Genomic DNA, 19,781 nt, shown 5'->3' with positions numbered 1-19,781 from the left:
TTTAATATGCTGGGGTTTCACTTTAAAACAGACAAAACATGGGCTAAAATCTTTCCCCAGACTCCTTATTTACAAAGATGTAGAAAGACGTGAGTGTTCCATGGTACAAGATTTCCACCAAATATTAGAAGTCTATGGTAAGGAAAAACATACCTGAACATCTCGTGATCGCTCATATGCCTGATATGCCACTTTCTCCTCTATGCTGGCTAGCTCTTGTTTCAAGTTTGCTGTCTCATGTTGATGAAGATCAGTGAGGTCATTTAACTGGTCCTCCAATCTTTCGTATCTTATTAGGAAAAGAGGTCTAAATTTAGTGCCTTCTATTCAAGAAATGCTAAATCATGAACACAATTACACATTTTAAAAGATAGTTTTTCAGTGTACTATGAATTCATAGGACTGGCATTACAAAGCACATAAAGGAAATCAGTAAAAACTTTGCAAACTCTCCGTAAGCATTTATTCAGCAAGCTGAAAGTCTTTTTTCAGTGTTTCGTGCTGGCAGTGGGTGTTAAGAAGCAAATATCTGTACATCATTGGAAAATTACATGAACTATAAACACTGCCTAAGGATCTCCAACTCACATTTTTCTGTTTTTCACTCTTCATTTAGACAAGAAGATATGGTTTCATAAGTAAGTTTGAGCTAGCTAACTAGCTAACCAGTAATGACAAGAAAAGTATGTTCTCTCTCAAACACAACTGCAAGGTCCTGCCATTTGTGTACAGCCTGTTCTGGCATGCCTCTGCACAGCAAACCAGTTCAACTAAATCATCAGGAAACTAGAAATTTTTTTGGTGAGTTTGTCGTTTGATTTAACACACAAACAGGCAAACACTGCAGTCAGCACAAAAATGATGGAGGCAAAATTGTCACGCTGCGGAAATGGGTGGTAGGAGGCTTGAGATCTTAATGGCAGTGAGCTATCAGAAAAGACCACTGTCTTCCCCTCAAACCAAGTCCTGAGTTCAGTAGGCCATTTGTATTGTTCTTTCCTCCCCTATGTTATGTGATATCAAGCCTTTCCTTGTATTTCAAGAACTGTAAACAAGGGAAACATTAAACATTGCATTTTATACTGAGTTTTTCCCCACTAGCATAGTAAAGACTTCAAGAATTGACTGTCACAAGTGATATGACAAACGGGATATAGGTACAGCAGGGTAAGTCCTCTGTAGAACATATCTTCTCAGAGTAGATGATAAAGTAATTAATTGCCAAGTAACAAATGCAAAAGGAAGTTGTGCTGGAGTACTTAAAATTACATCTCACAGCTGTTTATTACACCAGGCTACAAGGTGACATTGCATCCACAAGATAGCAATGTGTGTGAGAAGTATTTGGACAAGGTACTCAGGAATCAAGGGAACACTTATCAGCTGTAAGTCAGTTCTGCTATACCATAGACTGATTAGCTTTTTTGAGTCACAACAGATGAGAATCATTCCACTGGTTACAAAACAATTGGCAGTGAATACTCCTATCTCCAGTACTCACATAATTCACAGTATGACAGAGGACAGAGTTTTCCTTTGACAAAAAGCAAAGGACTACTACATAATTTGATAGGAAATACTAATGTTTTAGTCACTGGAAGGAGTGGAACATGTTGGTACCAGATATTGATTGGAATTATTTTTATCTCTTGCTTCTGAAATATTTCCCTTCCCCCCCCCCCTTTCCAAATAGCTCCTATACCGGTTCAAAAGTAATTTCAAGAGAACAGTTAAATAAAAATACCTAAATCTTTCCTCTTGTAACATCTGAGAAATAAAGCCATAGTCTCTTTTAAATTGTGTCTTTAAATTCTCAATATCATCAGCTAATTGGGACTGAGTCTCCTTGATTTCCCTTAGTTCCTCCAAAATCATGGAAAGCTTTCCTTGGCTGTCCAGGGTACTTGCCACAGCAGGACTAAAAGAAGTATTCCCATTACTATCTGCTGATCCAGAGGTCCCACTTGAGCATTCATCATCACTAACATATTTTGGTTTGGCAACAATGGTGGCACTGCCCCCATATGTTCTGGAACTCGTTTCTGGCCGAAATTCATCCAGTGTATTTTTGAGATGAGCAATGTTGTCTGCACTACCAAATTTGTTTCGGATCAGGTTGGCAAACTCTCTAGACTTGCTGAAAACAAAGACAGGTGGTGTCAAAGATACACCTGGCACACCCGACTTGCTGCTCTCTGTTCCATGCCCAGTGGTACGAGACTTTCCATGTTGAATATCTTTCAAGTTATCTTTGGAAGTATCCTTGGTAGCTTTGGAAGATCCATTTTGTTCAATATCCTTGAGCTTTTTGTGATACTGTTCCAATTTCTTCTGCAGCTGGGCAATGGAGTGGGCAGATTTCTGATTCTTTTTCTCAAAGACCTGTTTAATGCGCCCGGCCTGTTGCTTGTCTGCACTGTTTACCAGTTTCAGATACTCAGCCACGTTTCCATCTCGAGCTGTTTGTTCAACCTTGATTTGCTCTGTAACCTTGAGAATTTTCTGTTTCAAGCTATCTGCGCTGAGTTTGACTTTGTGAAACTCTAGGACCCCATCTGGTACATCAAAGTTCAGGTTGGTATCAGAACCTCCACGGCGAATGTTAAGCGGTAAACTCAGGGTATTCATGTCATGTCTTTCCACCTGAGAGAAAAGAGATAAATGGAATTTGAATTCTATTTTTTTAAATCAAACTTCCAATTTCCTTTTCTGTATGTAATTATACCAAGTACACAATATAAAGTAGTTTACAGTAGCAAAAGAGAATACACTTTTCTTGAAATTAAGCAGCATTTTTCTTGACTTCCATAGGTTAATAAGCAGCCCAAGGAACTGCTTGTTTCTCTTAAAATAGAAGCAAGATGAATTAGAGAGAAAATTATTCAAGTTTGCAGCTTTTCAGAATCATTCACAGTTTTCCAGAAAATGAGAATAACACCTAGTTAGAAAAGGTTCTTAAATATATTGTTTATTTTTAAGAGTTTCAAAGAGATCATGACTGATAATCACTCTGTTTTTTCTCTTAGAAATGATCAAACACCAATGGAGATGTAAGCAGATTTTTCCCCTCTACAACAGCTCTATACTGTTCAGCATATTTTCCTGGGTTAAATGCCTTTTTTGATATGTCCCATTCAAATTCCTCCCACAATTCAAAGTTTTATCATAACTAGCTGAAAGCTCTTGGAATTTTAGTGTATGCTTCAAGTTGGAAGCAGCTGCTAGTTTTTAAAGCAGAGAGCATGGAGAAAGAATTGGCCTGTGTTTGGCTTTCCATGCTTGATGAAGATGCTCAGCAACTTGATCTGCTGTGGCTAAGTCTATCTTAATAGCAAATTCACTGAGTGGGATTTACAGAAGGAAACTCAGGAAGGAAAACTGCATTCAGTCACGTATAGGATCCATACACCCTAACAAAGCTCTCTGGAAGCACAGCAAAAACAATTAAGCAACTCGTTTACAACACAAACGCAACAGATTATTCATCTTTCTTAACAGAAAGGCAAGACAGTCTGATACAAAACACAAAAAGCGTTTCCTTACACAAAGTCAAAGTCATGGAAGAGGCATGACAGAAGAATGATCTAACCAAAATAGCTTCATCCCTGTTATCATCTTGGTTTAGCCTCTGTGACATAGAAGGTGCATTTCATTAAAGCTGCCACAATACCACATCTGTAGAGACTGCTTAACAAATGCTCCAGCCATAATGGGTTTTCAGAGCTTTAACACCAGAGGGAACCAATACGATTGCTCAGGTAAGTCCATTGCAGAGACAAGGCAGCAGCTTTATTAAAGTATCTTTTAAACATGCATTTGTGAAACACTTTAGCTACTCTTTGCTTCAAAATGCCTGTTAAAAGTATGTTAAAAGTTTGATTTCCAATTACAGTGTTTATTATTCTCTATAATACTGAAGATCATGAAGCCAGACCCATGTGTACATGTCCAGCGATCATCATTCGATCTTTTTCTTAATTAAAAAAAAAATAAGACCATCATTAAGTATTGGTTTAAGGTTTATTCTATCCTTGAAAAGTTTGGGCGGCTCTCCTGGAAATTCTCTCAAGGTTTCTTGTTTTGTCCTTAAAATACAAGTTCAGTAACCAGATAAGGTGTCCTATTGTTAATAACATGCATTGTGCAGAGATTGATCAGGAGAACAAGTCTTCCTCTGTGTCTACCATGATGGGGAACAAACACAGAGGGGGTAATACAGCTATAAATCTGGATCTGCACCAGACCATTTCAGAGACAAGATCATCTCTACTCCTACTTTATATTCTTTTCCTTATAGATTACCAAGGATTACAGTGGAGCTTTTTCCTGCTTTTTCTTTTGCTACTGCACTGCTCAGGGCATAAACCAGGTAACATAAAAGTTCAGATTCACCAATATTTTAAAAAAAATTGACACATGAAAAATGCAAACTGAAAGAGTTGTGGAACTGACAATTTCTTCTGGAGAATATTAGTTAATGATGACCTTTAAGATTCAGACTTTATTCCAAGAAGTAAACCAGTGCTGTAGCCTAACAGATTTGCACTTTACCAGTTTAGTTATTAAAAAAAAGTAAAAATAATTTTTTAAATAAAATTTTTACATTATTTAATATCACTAATCACATGTGTGTTGCAGAAAATCTACTTTATTGGTGAGATCTTAGTATTTTAGTATTTGCACAGATATGACACACACAGATGTCATTCTATATTCAGTGTGATATCTAATATAAAGACTGCAAAAACCACATGTCACTTTTTAACATAATAACACTCATAATACTGTTGTGGTACCTAAAATTGCCTTTAATATAAGCAAAAATAGTTTGATATTGGATACTTGTAACTTTCCAAAGGCTCAGACAGCAAAGAAAAGCAATCAAGGCAAATAGCTGAAAAGTTTAGATACCAGATCTGTACCCTATATTGCAGATATTTATGTAAATGAACTTACGGGATCTAGACAAATTCAGTATGGACAAACAGCTCAGTATAAAACAATAGCTTACTGAAACAACCTAAGACATTTTTTAATAATCTTTGGCAAAAAATTATACTGTAATAAATCACCGCATTGTATACACACACAAGAAAGATCCATCACTGATGTCACTCAGGACAAGCTGTACGTACTTCCAAGAATGGGTGGGTCTATCTCTAACCTTTATACAGCAGTAAGTGTTTACTTCCTTAGTACAAAATAGTCTAAATATGTATTGTAATAATTGGATACAAGCCCAAATCAGATCCCTTCTCCCTTATGTCCTCTCTCTCACTGGAGTCTCTATTGGTCAGCCTTCTGTGCCTTCCTGAAACTCCAAGGCCAAAACAGCAATAGAGATAAAAAGAACAATAGCATTGAGGGAATACATCTGCTAAAAGCTGCCTTGCTTTTGGAAACGAGGAAACCAGCTAGCATGTGGAAAATCTGCTCCTGACATGAGTAAAACCAATCATAAAGTCAGTTCAAATTCAATAAACTTTAGAAAATAATAGTGTTTAAATTCGCAAAACACTGATAGCAGTAGGGTTTTTTACTTATTTGATTGAGATCACCAAGGGTACGGAAGAATTCTATCCAATACATTTCTCTGTCTGATTGTATTTGAACAAAAAGGTAGGTGTCCTCTTGCCATCATGTTGCAAAGCTGGGTCAAGAAACAGAGGCTCTTGAAATTCTCTGTTGAAATAATACACCTTTTTGTTGGAGGTGTGGGTGTGGTGTGAGTTGTTGATTTTTTTTTTGGGGGGGGGCTGGTTAGTTGGTTGGGTTTTGTGGGATTTAGGGGGTTTTTTTGGTTTGTTTGGTTCGGTCATCTTAAATCAGTAGCAAGCAGACACTGGAGGACTCAGATATCTCTAGACAAGTGGCCTGTCACCTTTCTTCTACCTTGATGAGATAGAACAGTCTTGCAAAGACCCATTTGTGATTGCTTTATAGCTCAACTCTAATGCTATCCCAAGACATCAGATTTCCATCTTCAAATCCTACCCTAAATCCTTCTTGCTGCAACAGTCTCATCTTGACATGAGAAGAATTAGCTTGCATTTCCTGCTGTATCCTGCCTAGTTCTTTATACTGAGCAGAAGACTGTCAGTAGGAGTCTGAGATGCTTCCTTATCCCTGCAGGGACTGGTGCACTCTCCTGTGATGTGGACTGAAATCCTCCCACATGCAGGAGATTGAATGCACACCTCCCTCAAACTGTGTGAGCACTCTTCCAGCTGTGCTGTGGGAAGAAATGATGAATACCATCCACGTCACTGTTCTTTTTGTGACTCCTGGGTCACCAGTGTCTGACAGGGCCACAAAGCCCTCAATAATAAAAATGTTGTTGAGACATTGATTTTCTTATTTTTATTTTTTAAGATTTTCATTGTGGTTGCCAAGAGAAAAAAATACATACATATGGTAGCAGCCCCAACAGTTCAAATGGACCAGCCATCTTTTCAGAAGTGAGACGCACTTAAAGAAGAAAGAATCATCATACATCTCTCCTATGAAAAGAATTACTAGAGAGCTGGGGATTAGCAACAGATGAAAGGCAGCTGTCCTGAGACAAGTGGTACCACCAGGAGGATAGCACTAGCCCACAGTCTGAGAAAATACCAGAAACATGCCTGGGATCTGTCTTTTAGGAAAAAACAATTTGCATTTGGTACTGGGATAGCCATAGCTGATACTAGCATGGAAGAAGAAACCTGGAGCTTGCACTTTATGGGGCAGTTCACATAAGTACTTTGCTACAACTCAGTTGAGAACTAATAGTAATGTTTGTGCTGCTGAAATACTAGCTTTTAAGAACAGTGATTTCGGAGTAAAGTAATTCAGGATCCCTGCCTGCATCAGAGCCAGGTTCCACAAATGACTAGATAGGTAACTCTCAGTGGTAACGCCCCAATCCCCCTTTTTCCAAGTCAAGCAGATCCCTGGCTGCATGGCCATGCTGTTCATGAAACCCATTCCAAGCCAAAGTCCAGAGCTTCAAAAGGGATAGCAGAATAACTGCCTGGTGAAATGAACACGGGGCACTGCTAAAAACCCTTCATGCTGCATGACTTGGTGGGTTTACTCTCTGTCTTAAATGGTAAGTGGAGGGCCTGTCATTCATAGAGAAGCATTCAGAGCACAATTGTGATCTGAAAACCCAATCACAGAAGCAAGGATATGGATTACATTGGCATCATAATGATCAACATTTTCTCACTTAACCGTCTGCAAAAGCAGACAAAGGTCAGATTTGCAGGCCCTGCTAACAATGAGCCCAGAGCACGAAAGGACCCGTGTGCCCCAATGCCACAAGCAAGAGTGTTGGAAAGGGATTTCACATTGGCAGGATCTGCTGAACTGGTGAGAATATCATGCTTAACAGCCTGTGCAAATTGGCCATTATATCCTCTGGTTGGAAAACACAAAGCAGACCTAGAAGGTTACTTCTTCTCCAAAGATTCTGGGTGGGATCCATTTGGGAGAAAAAAATCCATAGTGAATAGAGCATAGAGAGCATGCAGTCCACCCTCGTGCAGCCCATATCCCATGGCTGCTCAGATGAATCACCTCCTGTATTCTACTGACTGTGTCAATGGCTCTCCACTAACAGTTGAGAGATAAGCCACCTATGTTTAGGTATCAAACTGAACTCTACTGTTTATTTCATAGATTTCTTTTACACTCTTTTAAAAAGTAAATGAAAAAAATAACAGAGAAAAAAAGCAGTTGCAACACAGAGTCATTGACTGCATATATGCACCAGGTTTCAGAAAGCAAACACCTTTGGGTTGTCTCACTAAAGGAAGCAAACCATGAAGACAGAAAGTGATCTAAGCATTTAAATAGGCTCAGTTTACAAGTGGTTCTGTCGTCTTCTTTCTCCAAACAATCTCATTACTATCACCAGACACAGCTGTGCAAGCTGAACAAAAACTTATTATTATTTAAGTCTATTTTGAAAGAGTTTTGGAGGGGTATCTGATGAATGCTCAGAAAAAGAATTCCATACAAAATAGGATTTAAAGCTTTTAGAATTTAGCAATAGTAAGAAAAATAATTAGGAGCAATTCTCTTTTTGTCAAGAAATATGCATATGTCAGGGGTTCCAATGGGTAAAAGAGCATGCAGAGGAGGTTTTAATACTTTTTCAGCATATTCCAAAGCAGAAATGTATTTTGGGAGAGATTGTTACCATCTCTTTCAAGTTCACTGTTCCTTCTAAAATCCATAGGAGAGGAGTCCTTCAGGAAGTCTTAAAATGGTGTTAAATCATCAGAAAAGATTTTAAGTTACATAAAATCAGCCCCCAATGTTTTTGTACAGTATGTTACAGCAAAACAGCTTCTGCTCATGTTTTTTTAAAGAGCTACACTCAGAACATCATGCTAATAATCAAGCAGAGGTTTGAGAGTATAGAAATGGAGAAAGACAGAAAATCCTGTTTCTGCTTTTTACTGGGGAAATGGGAGATCCAGGGTGATTTGTCTGAGACCACCAGGCAAATGCTGATGGAGTCAAATAACACAGAAGGTGACTCTTTTATCATCAACAATTCCTCTATCACTATCAAAACCCCTCCCCCCACTGCTAAAGTAAATAGCTAAAGCTGTAAGTATCCCAGAAATAACCTTTTCTCTAATTTCCAATTAAGGGACTGAACTAAGGCTAAATTATCTAGGTCATGGCTTGTGTGTAAATAAGTATTTTGATATGGTACTATTTCAGATTAAACCAAAGGGAGAAGAGAACAATGGGGGGAAGAGGCAGTTTTCTACTTCATTGCTAACACCAGTTCCTTCAAAACCCAACAACATCCACTGGAAAGTCAGTGATAGTGTCACCACTCACGCTCTCAACTTTTAGTCCTGTTCCAAACTGTTTGGCAGTATAAAACTGACATAAGGAAAAACCAGTTCCAATACAAACAATTTCTGTGCCTAGACACTGAAAATTGAAAACAACAGGCCCCTACAAAAGTAAGCAAGTTACTTTCCATTGACTGTCCGGTGGTCATGTGAAAAAAAAATTTAAAAAATCACTGTCCAATACAGCAATGAACTAATAATCAGATTTACTAAACTTAAATTCCTTAAGTGGGTAAGAGGTAGATTCCACACCCCTTGGTTAACTATTCTGCTTTACATCAGTCCTGCTCTTTAGACAAGCACTATTAATTAAAAATGAGTCAATACAATACCCTCTTCTAACTCGAATCAAAATAAATGTCACTTTCATGTGTATGTTCCTTCTGTGTCAGGTTTCCATGGTAATATAAGGAAATAGTTGGGAGCCTCAGGTGCTAAATGGGTGCTTCCATCGAGCAGTGCTTATGAGAACCCTGCAAGCCTGCACTCCTACTCTCACTGAAGGAGAGAGTCTTTCACCTGACACAAATCCCCTAAAGTACAACCACAATGAAACAGTGTGAGGGTGAAATACTTATGAAGAGTGGTGCAAGACATTCTGTATCTCTTCTTCTAGATCAATCGTTCAACTCACTTTTAGTGTTTCTAATAAGTGCTCTCCCTTCCCCCTTCCCAGCTTTTATGGATTTTCTTCCCCTCCCATTCAGTAATAAGCTTTCTTTTTATAAAATGTTCTAATAGATGGCAAGAATGAAATTTTCCAGAGTACCATGAAATATTCTGTGAAAAGCCAGCTGCTATAGCTTTTCAATTATTAAATCCTTTTCCATGAATGAGAAATTGATAAAAAGCCAGCAACATCCCTGCTATGACTAATCACTTCTCAGTTACAGAATATGCTTCTGATTTCCCACCACTTGTGATTTAGAGTGTGTTTTCCTTCACATCACTGCATTGTCTACCTTCTCATCACAAACTATTCCACACTGATAAAGTTACAACAAGTTGCCTGCTCCCTCCACCTGGTTCTTTCTGTTTCACAGTCAACTCTTAATTCCACTGTTATTCAGATTGTCTAAGCATTTCCTGAAATCTCAGCTCCTGGAACTGTACAATCATACAAGAGACTTCTAGGGAATAGTACTAAGTTTCTTGCCCTCAGTTACAGAGAAATAACTGCCTCATCTTATTTAATAGTCAACAACCAATGAAGTCCTTCTTGCCCCAAAATAGAGACAATTTAAGGAAATTTTAAATACATAATTTACAGACCTACAAAAATCAACCCCACAGCCCAGTGCTGATTTTAGTCTAATTCATGATTTTTTACTGCTTTGAGCTGGCAACACTTCAGTAAAACCTATTTTGTAACAGGAACATTAAGACTTTACAGTAGCAGGGAATTTTGAAAGTACTACCATTCAGAGATAAAGCACTCTAAATCCAGATAGACTGGCCATCATAGGCAAAAGACTCAAGACTTGGGGATTTCGTTTGTTTAAACCACTGCAAAACTTCTGTTTATAAACAAGAGAACAATAGCTCCATCACGCATAAGATCTTTTCATTTGCGTTAATGCTGCAGCGGCACATCCTGAGCATATAAACAATCACATCTCGTCCTGTACATGAACTGAGTCGCTTATTTAAAGAAGCCTGCTTGCTTCTTCCTTTTCCTCCTTGCTTCTCTCCACACTGAGCTGATAAAGTAAAATCTAAAAAATACATGCCTGTTACATCAGCAGTTCTGCCTTTATGCAGGACTTGCAGTTCGTTTTTTTATATGAAGGTCTAATCAAAGGAGAGGTCCTGCTTCACTACATTTCATGACTAAGGAACTTATTTACCTCTCCACAATAACTAGTATATCTCTTAACAAGGCAACTTTACTTTATTAAACCTTTATTTACATACACAAGTACACTTTCACTATTTGCCACATTACATATATGAGTATGTTTTTTGCTCCACATCTGATATCCAAGACTTGTATTTGTACCTAATATGACAAAAAGCCCAAAGGCAGAGAACTGAATGAAGATTGAGCCACTGAAAATCAAAACCTTTGGCCATACTTCATGATCTACACAAACCGAAAGAAACCAATAAAAAGGAAAATAAGAGAAGCCCAGAAAAGAAAGAAAGGAGAGATGAAAGGTTTTATTTTAAAGCCTACTTTTAAAAAAAAAAATGTTTTAAATTGCTTTTATTATAAAACCCCCTTATTTCATTGGGCAAAATAAGGACAATGTCCTAGTTAGAACAGCTGGGCCCAGTTCATCACTGGATGGGTGTAACCCAAAACTGTGTATTCTATAGCCTTCCATGCCATTTCCCACAAACTGTTATCAATAGACCATTTACACCATCTGCACATAGAGCCTGACTCCTCAGGCTATAAACTAAGGCCTGTTAAGAGGCCTGTGAGATAGGAGGTTGCTTTTGTCCTCACACCCATTAAGGAACCCCCCGCCCTGAGGGAGGTACTGAGCATTCCTGCCTGAACTGGAGGATTTATAATCTTGGAGTCTTGGGACTTTTTTAACCACTCGTGGGATCCAGAGGAAGACTGCAGATCACCGCTCTCAACCAGACTGCAACCACCACGTTTCAACCAGACTGCAATCACCACTTTTGACCAGACTGCAACGGCACTCTCACCAACAGGTTTTCCCCCTCTCCCTTACTTTTGGACTCAGGGGGCCCAAAGAACACCACTCTGTTCATGCCCCAAGGTGCTGGGTTATACATTTGAGTTTTGTGGGTTAAAACCAATTGTTTGTCTGTATAATCGTACTTATTGTATTATTTTATTAAATTGTTATTCTGACTTATAATCTCTCTTTTGGGTTGAGTTCATTTTCCCCTGCTGGTTTACCTTTACACCAGCACAGACAATTAAAACTTGAATTACATAGATGCATTATTATACAGGTCATTTGTCACTCAAAACCACTGCTGCAATAATGGTATTTTAAGCCAATATACATAAATGATTAACACTGCTCTGAGTTAACTCTGGAGAAAACATAACTGCAGTGCATTAAGTACCAAAATTCTCTGCAGATTCAATGGATTTAATCCTCTACCTCCTGAAGATCACACCAACCGAACTTTAAAGCATTGTCTTACTTAAATTTATTTTTAAAATAGCAAAAATATTTTCCTTTCTTTTTATTGAAGGGGCAATATAAAGCACTAGGCAATACAATCACAGTTTCCTGCCCAGGCAGCATCCTTGTATATCTTTCTCCTGGAAGAAAATGAAATGTTGTCACCCAGGTTAATATAAATAACATTGTTTTGAAAAGCAAAAAGGTTTTCTGCTGCTGTGTCTGTGCTACTGAACTGGGTCACAGGTGATGCTTTCCATTTATGAACCGATCTCCAGTTCTCCTTATTCTGGAGGAAGTCTTCAAATATTACTGTATGTTTAATATCTTGTTATTTATATAAATAGACACATATAAAGATATGCTTTCAAAAATATTTTTTAAAATATACATAAAATGATTGTTATTTTGAGTAAGTACTAATCTACAGAAAATCTCATATACATACAGTGTTTCAACTGATGTGCACCTTCTGGAGAACCTGCTCTTGGCGTGGTATTTTAAGGTTACACCCTAACAATGAATTCAAATAGTTACAACTAAATATGAATTCACAAAAAAAAAAAAAAAAGATAACTTTTCCAGTAAAAAGACACAATAGAACACATTTTGAAAATGAGTGCACCTCCACAAGCAGATCTCCCTGCATCCTCCTTTCTGAAGAGATCCATGTGCACATAATAGCAACACATCAGGGTGGGCACTATTCCAGCTAATGCTTTGTGAGCTCTCCAGAAATGTTTTGTGTGCACACGATCTTGAATAGTTTCTCAAATAATGTTTAAAATGTTTATGAGTTTGTATTGGCATGAATCATTTCTATACGAGACTGTAGGTTTGTTTAAAAAAAAAATAAAGAAACTTTTTTGTCAGTCTATTCTCTCTGAACCAAGTTCAGCTAAGACTGTTGTATCAATTTGATTGAACTGAAATAACCCACTATCTTTATTTAGTCATGAGTCATCTTTATATTCCATTTTTACTCCATTTTTGCCTTTTTCTTTCAAATTTTTGTATACATCATACACTTCAAACACTAATACACATTACACAAATATCTCAACCATAAAAGAAACTCTGTTGTAGGTAATTTCCACAAGTCAATAAAATAACATCAATTAATTAAAAACTCAAAATGCAAAAGGCTTGTCTAACTGAAAAGAAAATCAGAGATTCATCCAATTACAGACTAATAAAACCCTACAGGAAAATTTTTATCAAGTCTTAAAACTATTTCTATTCTAAGAACACCCTTCCCCAATTAGTGAAATTTATTAAACTAAATTACTTGGAGAAAGCAATTCAGATTATTTTGGAAGATAAACTAGGTTAAATTATACTTCTGTCTTGTAATATACTTGTAACAAAAGTGTTAAATTACAATTTCTTTAAGTTTAACAGATAAATAAATAAACTGTTTTTAAACAACTGCCTTTAATGAGGATTCACTAAATTTTTACAGTATGGTACAAATCCTCTAATGTCATTTTGAAGATGCTTGAGTAGTAACCATTATGTATTGCCAGGATAGTACTAGCAAGAGAAAGCAGACTTTTCCCCTCAGAGACATTTGCAAACTGAAAATACATTATTTCTGTTTGGCCAGAACTAAAATGTCAAGGGTAATATGAACTCCTGTGAAAAGAACTCCTGCTGATACTAAAAGCTCATTACAAAGCTCACTGCCTTCTACTTCAACTACAGGGCACATGTGGTGAACATCTCTTCATGCAGTATAAATACATAGGAGAATCTGTATTATCCATAAAAGTTACTCACAAATTTAGTGCTTATAAACTAAATAAATAGACCAAAACCAACCAAACAAAACCCCACTCCTCTCTTTCTGCTATTCAACACAAAACCCATTCTCAAATGCAGGACTGCAAGATGAGAATCACAGGCAAGAAACAGTAGTGACTTTGTTTAGCAGACTACCAGAAAGTGCTCAGAAACTGTACAGTTGCACAGCACATTAAATTGCTTAGAAGAGATTAGATTCAGTAGGAAAAAGCTGTGTTTAACTTGATCTTTCTTAATCTGCTAAAACCATGTTGCTAATATAAAAGTAATTTAATGCAGTGAAATTAAACCCACTTATCTTAGCTATTGTAACTGAGAGGATAGATAAAATATTATAGACCAAATTTATGCAACTTATTTGCTTCACTAATATATTTATACAAAATTGCATTCAATGCAGCACAGATATGGTCAAGAACTATCACAGGAGACAGTAGGGCTAAAAAGGCAACACCAGTAATGCACCAGCAACAGTAAGAGTCACATTAGGAAGTGGCAAGCAAAGATGGCTTTGCAGCCTATATTGCTTTTACCACATTTTCTTTCCTTTGGATAAGTGTTTTAGACCCATGCCCTTCATACTCAAGGCCTTTCACATTTTTTGGTTTTGTTAAAGCTCTGCCTACAAAGATAGGAGGATTAAAGTCTTTATAATGTTTTTTTTTTTAGAGTCACAATTTAATTTGGATCTCAGCATCATTAAGAATAATTAGGATGTTTTGTCCTAGCACTTCAAAGGATGTGATGGTGTCAAAGGGATTATTTATTTAATTGAATAGGGCAATACTAACAATGTTTCACAGGGATAATGTCTCTCAGGAAATTATAAAATTATTCTTCAAATAATATTTGTTGACATATGATTAAAGTTCAGAGTGGTTTACTTGAGCAAAACGTTTACATGGTCAGATGCCACAAGTTAGACTCCAAAGACAAAATTTGTCAGTTCATCTCATTGAGAACCACTGGCTATTCAAACTGAGATTTTTTGGAGGTGGAAACCTTAATACTGTCATTAGAATATTGTAGTTTATTCAATTTTACATAAATAAAAACAAGTATAGCTTGCTAGAGAAATAATATTTACGCTGATAGAATCACAGAATCAACCAGGTTGGAAAAGACCTCTGAGATCATCGAGTCCAACCCATGACCCAACACCACCCTGTCAACTAGACCATGGCACTAAGTGCCACATGCAGTCTTTTCTTAAATACCTCCAGGGACAGTGACTCCACCACCTCCCTGGGCATCCCATCCCAATGTCTGACCACTCTGTAAAGAATTTCTTTCTAATGTCTAACCTAAACCTCCCCTGGCACAGTTTAAGACCTCTTGCCTGGGAGAAGAGACCAACCCCCACCTGGCTCCAACCTCCTTTCAGGGAGTTGTAGAGAGTGATGAGGTCTCCCCTGAGCCTCCTCTTCTCCAGGCTGAACAGCCCCAGCTCCCTCAGCCTCTCCTCATAGGACTTGTGCTCCAGTCCCTTCACCAGCCTCGTTGCTCTTCTCTGGACCTGCTCCAGGACCTCAATATCCTTCCTGAACTGAGGGGCCCAGAACTGGACACAGTACTCCAGGTGTGGCCTCACCAGTGCTGAGTACAGGGGAAGAATCACTTCCCATATCCTGCTAGGCACACTGTTCTTGATCCAGGCCAGGATGCCATTGGCCTTCTTGGCCACCTGGGCACACTGCTGGCTCCTGTTCAGCTTCCTGTCAATCCAAACTCCCAGGTCCCTTTCTGCCTGGCTGCTCTCCAGCCACTCTGTCCCCAGTCTGTAGCGCTGCAAGGGGTTGTTGTGAACAAAGTGCAGGACCCGGCACTTGGCCTTGTTAAACATCATACCATTGGATTCAGTCCATTTATCCAGCCTGTCTGGGTCCATCTACAGAGTCCTCCTACTCTCCAGCAGACTGACGCTCCCCCCCAACTTGGTGTCATCTACAAATTTATTAATGGTACACTCAATCCCCTCATCCAGATCATCAATAAAGATATTAAACAGAACTGGGCCCAACACTGATCCCTGGGGGACACCATTAGTGACCGGCCACCAACTGGATGCAGCCCCGTTCACCACCACTCTCTGGGCCCGGCCCTCCAGCCAGTTCCTAACCCAGCAGAGAGTGCCCCTGTCCAAGCCATGGGCTGCCAGCTTTTCCAGGAGTATGCTGTGGGAGACGGTGTCAAAGGCTTTGCTGAAGTCCAGATAAACACTTCCACAGCCTTCCCCTCATCCACCAGGTGGGTCGCCTGGTTATAAAAGGAGATCAAGTTGGTCAGACAGGACCTGCCCCTCCTAAACCTGTGCTGGCTGGGTCTGATCCCCTGTCCATCCTGTAGGTGCTGTGTGATTGCATTTAGGATGATCTGTTCCATAACCTTGCTCGGCACAGAGGTCAGGCTGACAGGCCTGTAGTCTCCTGAGTCCTCCTTCCTGCCCTTCTTGTGGATGGGAGTCACATTAGCCAGCTTCCAATCATCTGGGACCTCCCTGGTGAGCCAGGACTGGTGATGGTTATGTGCTTATTCATACTCCAACTTTGTACACTTTTCTTTCTTGTATCTTTCTTCGTCTCTTGTTGCTTTTGCTCATCTAATACTAGCAACTGCATCTTTTAATCTTAAATCAGTTTCAGCATGTTTTTTATCTTGGATATTTCTTACCTGTAGGGTACTTGCCAAGATTTAGAGAAACTGCCAATCTGTGCATTAATGTTGCTTAATCTCCTTCTATAAGACCGGTAAAACTATCCCAGAACAAATTTTCTTTTAAAATAATTTTTAAATATTACATCACACAAACAAAAAAATGTTTATTCCAGATACTGTGAACTCCAAAGCACATGATTTTATGAAATCCATACATTTAAATTTGAATGAATACTTGACATAGCAACTGATAATATTGCTTAATTAATAATATACACCCTTAAGATAGAATAGATTTTGCTACATCTTAAGTAGCATCCATTATTAAATCCAAAGTGATGGGTAAGTCAACTGACATAAATACATATGATAAACCCCAAAATTTTCAAGTTGGGTATTAATATAGAACTCTGCTTTACCCAAGAATCTCTTTCAGCGTTGCTGGCAAGCTTCATGTGTTGTGAAGAAACATAAAGCTATGACCTATACGGTCTAAGCAGACACTGTAATAGAAGTTATTCATATTATGTCTAACAGAAACTTCATTAAGCACATAGGTATTTCAGATTCTCATACAACCATAATCCACATTAGCCAGACCAGGACAGCACTTCTGAAAGAGGAACACAGGCTATCGCTTTTCTGCTTGGTCAGGTTGCCATACGCTCACAATCCATGACTTACAATTCCCACAAACTTCACCAATCGACTTCTGTGCCTACTGTACGAAAACAATAGAAGATGTTTCGGAGCATTCTTAAGAGTTATTTTTCAGCTTATTGAAAGTCACTGCTTCCCTTATCTAACCACAGAGAATTGGGAGAGCCTCTATCAAGCCACTGGGATGGGTCAGAGAGTTGCTCTTGTCTCCTTATAACTTTTTTGTATGAAGTAAAGGCCCAACTTAAGTGTGTTCCCTACGTTCTTTGGCCATTACAGCACAACAGTACAATTTAAAGCAGGATACAGAAGCTCCCCATATAATTTTATCACCCCATATTATATCTCATAATATAATATATAGCAATAAACCTGATGGTGTTTTTAAAGCACCTTGTAATCTTAATTTAGAGTGTTCTAAAAAAATTATCAACAGAAAATGGCATGTGTTGAGCTTACATTCAAGCTAAAGGAACAGGGTTTCTCAAAAGCACAAACATAAATGCTAGTGGCCAATTCTCTTAATGCTAGTTCCTACATATTAAACTCTTATTAGGTTTTTCTATTTTTAGAGTTGTGGTGATGTTATCAGCCTATTCACCAATATGATTTGATTAGCCCAGCACGAAGCTGCAATCAATATTCTGCTCCTAGCCTGCCTGCCTGCTTCCCTCTTCTTTAAAGTTTCTAAATTAATTATTTTTCCCCCCCTCTTAGGTTTCTATTCAGACAGTCAAGAGGATATGCTTTATCACATGGTTGGCTTTAGTGTAAAAGAATTATAAACATATTACCATACTCAGTCATAGCAACAGCACAGATAAAAAGGAACAAAGCAGAGTTCAGTGGGAAAGGAAGCAGATAAGAGTTGTGCTGTCCTTGGAGACCAACCATGGTTACTGGCTCTGCACTGAGCCAGAGCTCTGTACCTGAGCAGGGAGCTGTGCCTGGATACAGGCTCCAGAATGCTGTAGTAAACAACCTAACACGAAACACAAGAGAGCTCATATGTATGAAAGTGGAAAAGCAAAACAAAACCCAAAATACAGTACTCATTTTGATCAAGGCATTAGAAAACTGTCTAAATATCTTTTCCCTTTATCTCTCTCGGTCACGTGCTTAGAGTAATTTTAACCTGAATAAACCAACATTGATAAACCAGGTTTCCAGAGACCTCAACAAGCAGATGTATACAGGAAGATCTATATCCACTGCTAAATTCTCAAAAAAAAAAGCCTTCTGTGAGATTAGCCAAATGATGCCAGCCTAATTACACTTTGCACATAGTGAGTTAATATTCTATACTGTGTTATATGTTGAAAAATAATTTTCCAGATACTCTTCCTAGAGAAAAAGACTGACAAATACTCTCACTTTCTGTAGTCAGTAACTTGACACATTTGAGAAATACATAAATCGCTCCACAGCTCTTTCCCGAGGCAATAGTGCCAACAGTTTCTCAAGCAAGCCCTGCTCTTCCTTCAGCTATTGCTCTTCGCTCAACCATGAAGGCTTGACTTCAATTCTATTGTTTCTAAGGAATGCTTTTACCCATTACCTTATTGAAAATTCCACAACATATATCCAAGTTTCTCAACTATGGCCAAGGCCAAAAATTCAGGAGCCACACGGAGAGTGGTAATGTTAGATTTCAAAGAGCCCCTTCTCAGAACAATTTGTCTTATTGCTGTGTCAAGAAGCTCTTCCTGATATAACTTTGAGTTCAGAGAAATAGAGGGTTGTCCCAGACATTATAATGCAAGCTGCAAAGAAAGCTACTTCAGCTTACGTTCCTGGTATATATATTACAATCAAAGCAGTCTGCCTGCAGGTAAGTAAGTGTAAGAAACAAGTTGGAGGTGTCACCTTCTGTACACAGGAGCATAACACATACCATCTAGCTGCAGTTCAGATTTTGGTTCCAGAGAATCAACTATTTTTCAATGCTGAGAAAAGTACTTACTACTTGCATTACATTTGGACAGAAATTTATTTTAAAAATCAGCTCCTGTAGACTTAACACTTCTTATAATAAAACAAAAGTTTGAGGGGGGAAAAAAAGCAGGTAGGAAACTAAAAACAAGATTACCTAGCATTTCAGCAACTCAAAATGGCCTAAATGTCTTATATTCTATTTCGGCTAGAGAGGAAGTCTTTAGATTGGCACACATTCAGTAAATGCTTTGGGAAACTTCAATGAGTTGCAGTGATTTGCACAGGAAAAAGCCTTCCATGCAAACATGACTGGCAAGCAACTCCGACCTCCTCCCCCAATGGAAACAGCAAATGACAAGTCACTTCTTTGACTGATCTGCTCTCCAAATTCAGATTTCAAAAGTCTGTCCTTACATATGCTTCTGGTACTAACCAGGCAACACTGCATCATTTTAACTTCATGGAATAAAACGATGTACTTAATTATTCATCCCTGTTGACCTGTAGGCTTTTTACTTGCTTTTCATTATCTTTCTTTTTCATTTACTGTTTTAACAAGAGTGTTATGAAAATAAAGGTCATTACAGAAATAAATGCACCAGGTGTTGTGTTCCTCTGCGTAATTTAACAGTATTTAGACAATAGTCACATAGTCTGAAAGCTATATAATAAAAGATACTGAAAAAGCCTGTTAGGGCTGTATGGTAGCTGAAAGCTAAAGATTCATTGAAATAAAAGCAGATATATGTTCAAATAT

General features: G+C 38.2%; 1 protein-coding gene across 4 annotated transcripts in view; it reads right to left on the bottom strand.

The window, feature by feature from the left end:
- TMCC3 (transmembrane and coiled-coil domain family 3) overlaps nt 1–19,781 on the bottom strand; it is a 154,672-nt gene that overhangs the window by 8,620 nt on the left and 126,271 nt on the right. For all 4 annotated transcript variants that reach the window (XM_064655441.1, XM_064655442.1, XM_064655438.1 and 1 more), the window contains exons 2-3: nt 1,745–2,643; nt 154–289 (exon numbers count right to left, since the gene is read on the bottom strand). In XM_064655441.1, the coding sequence (XP_064511511.1) occupies nt 154–289; nt 1,745–2,628 (1,020 nt within the window). In that variant the 5' untranslated portion in view covers nt 2,629–2,643. The remainder of the gene's footprint in view (nt 1–153; nt 290–1,744; nt 2,644–19,781) is intronic.

The sequence above is a fragment of the Pseudopipra pipra genome, chromosome 5, assembly GCF_036250125.1.
Source record: "Pseudopipra pipra isolate bDixPip1 chromosome 5, bDixPip1.hap1, whole genome shotgun sequence".
Lineage (NCBI taxonomy): Eukaryota > Metazoa > Chordata > Aves > Passeriformes > Pipridae > Pseudopipra > Pseudopipra pipra.
Note: the sequence above shows the minus strand (reverse complement) of the source record. Positions and strands in the feature narration are given on the sequence as shown.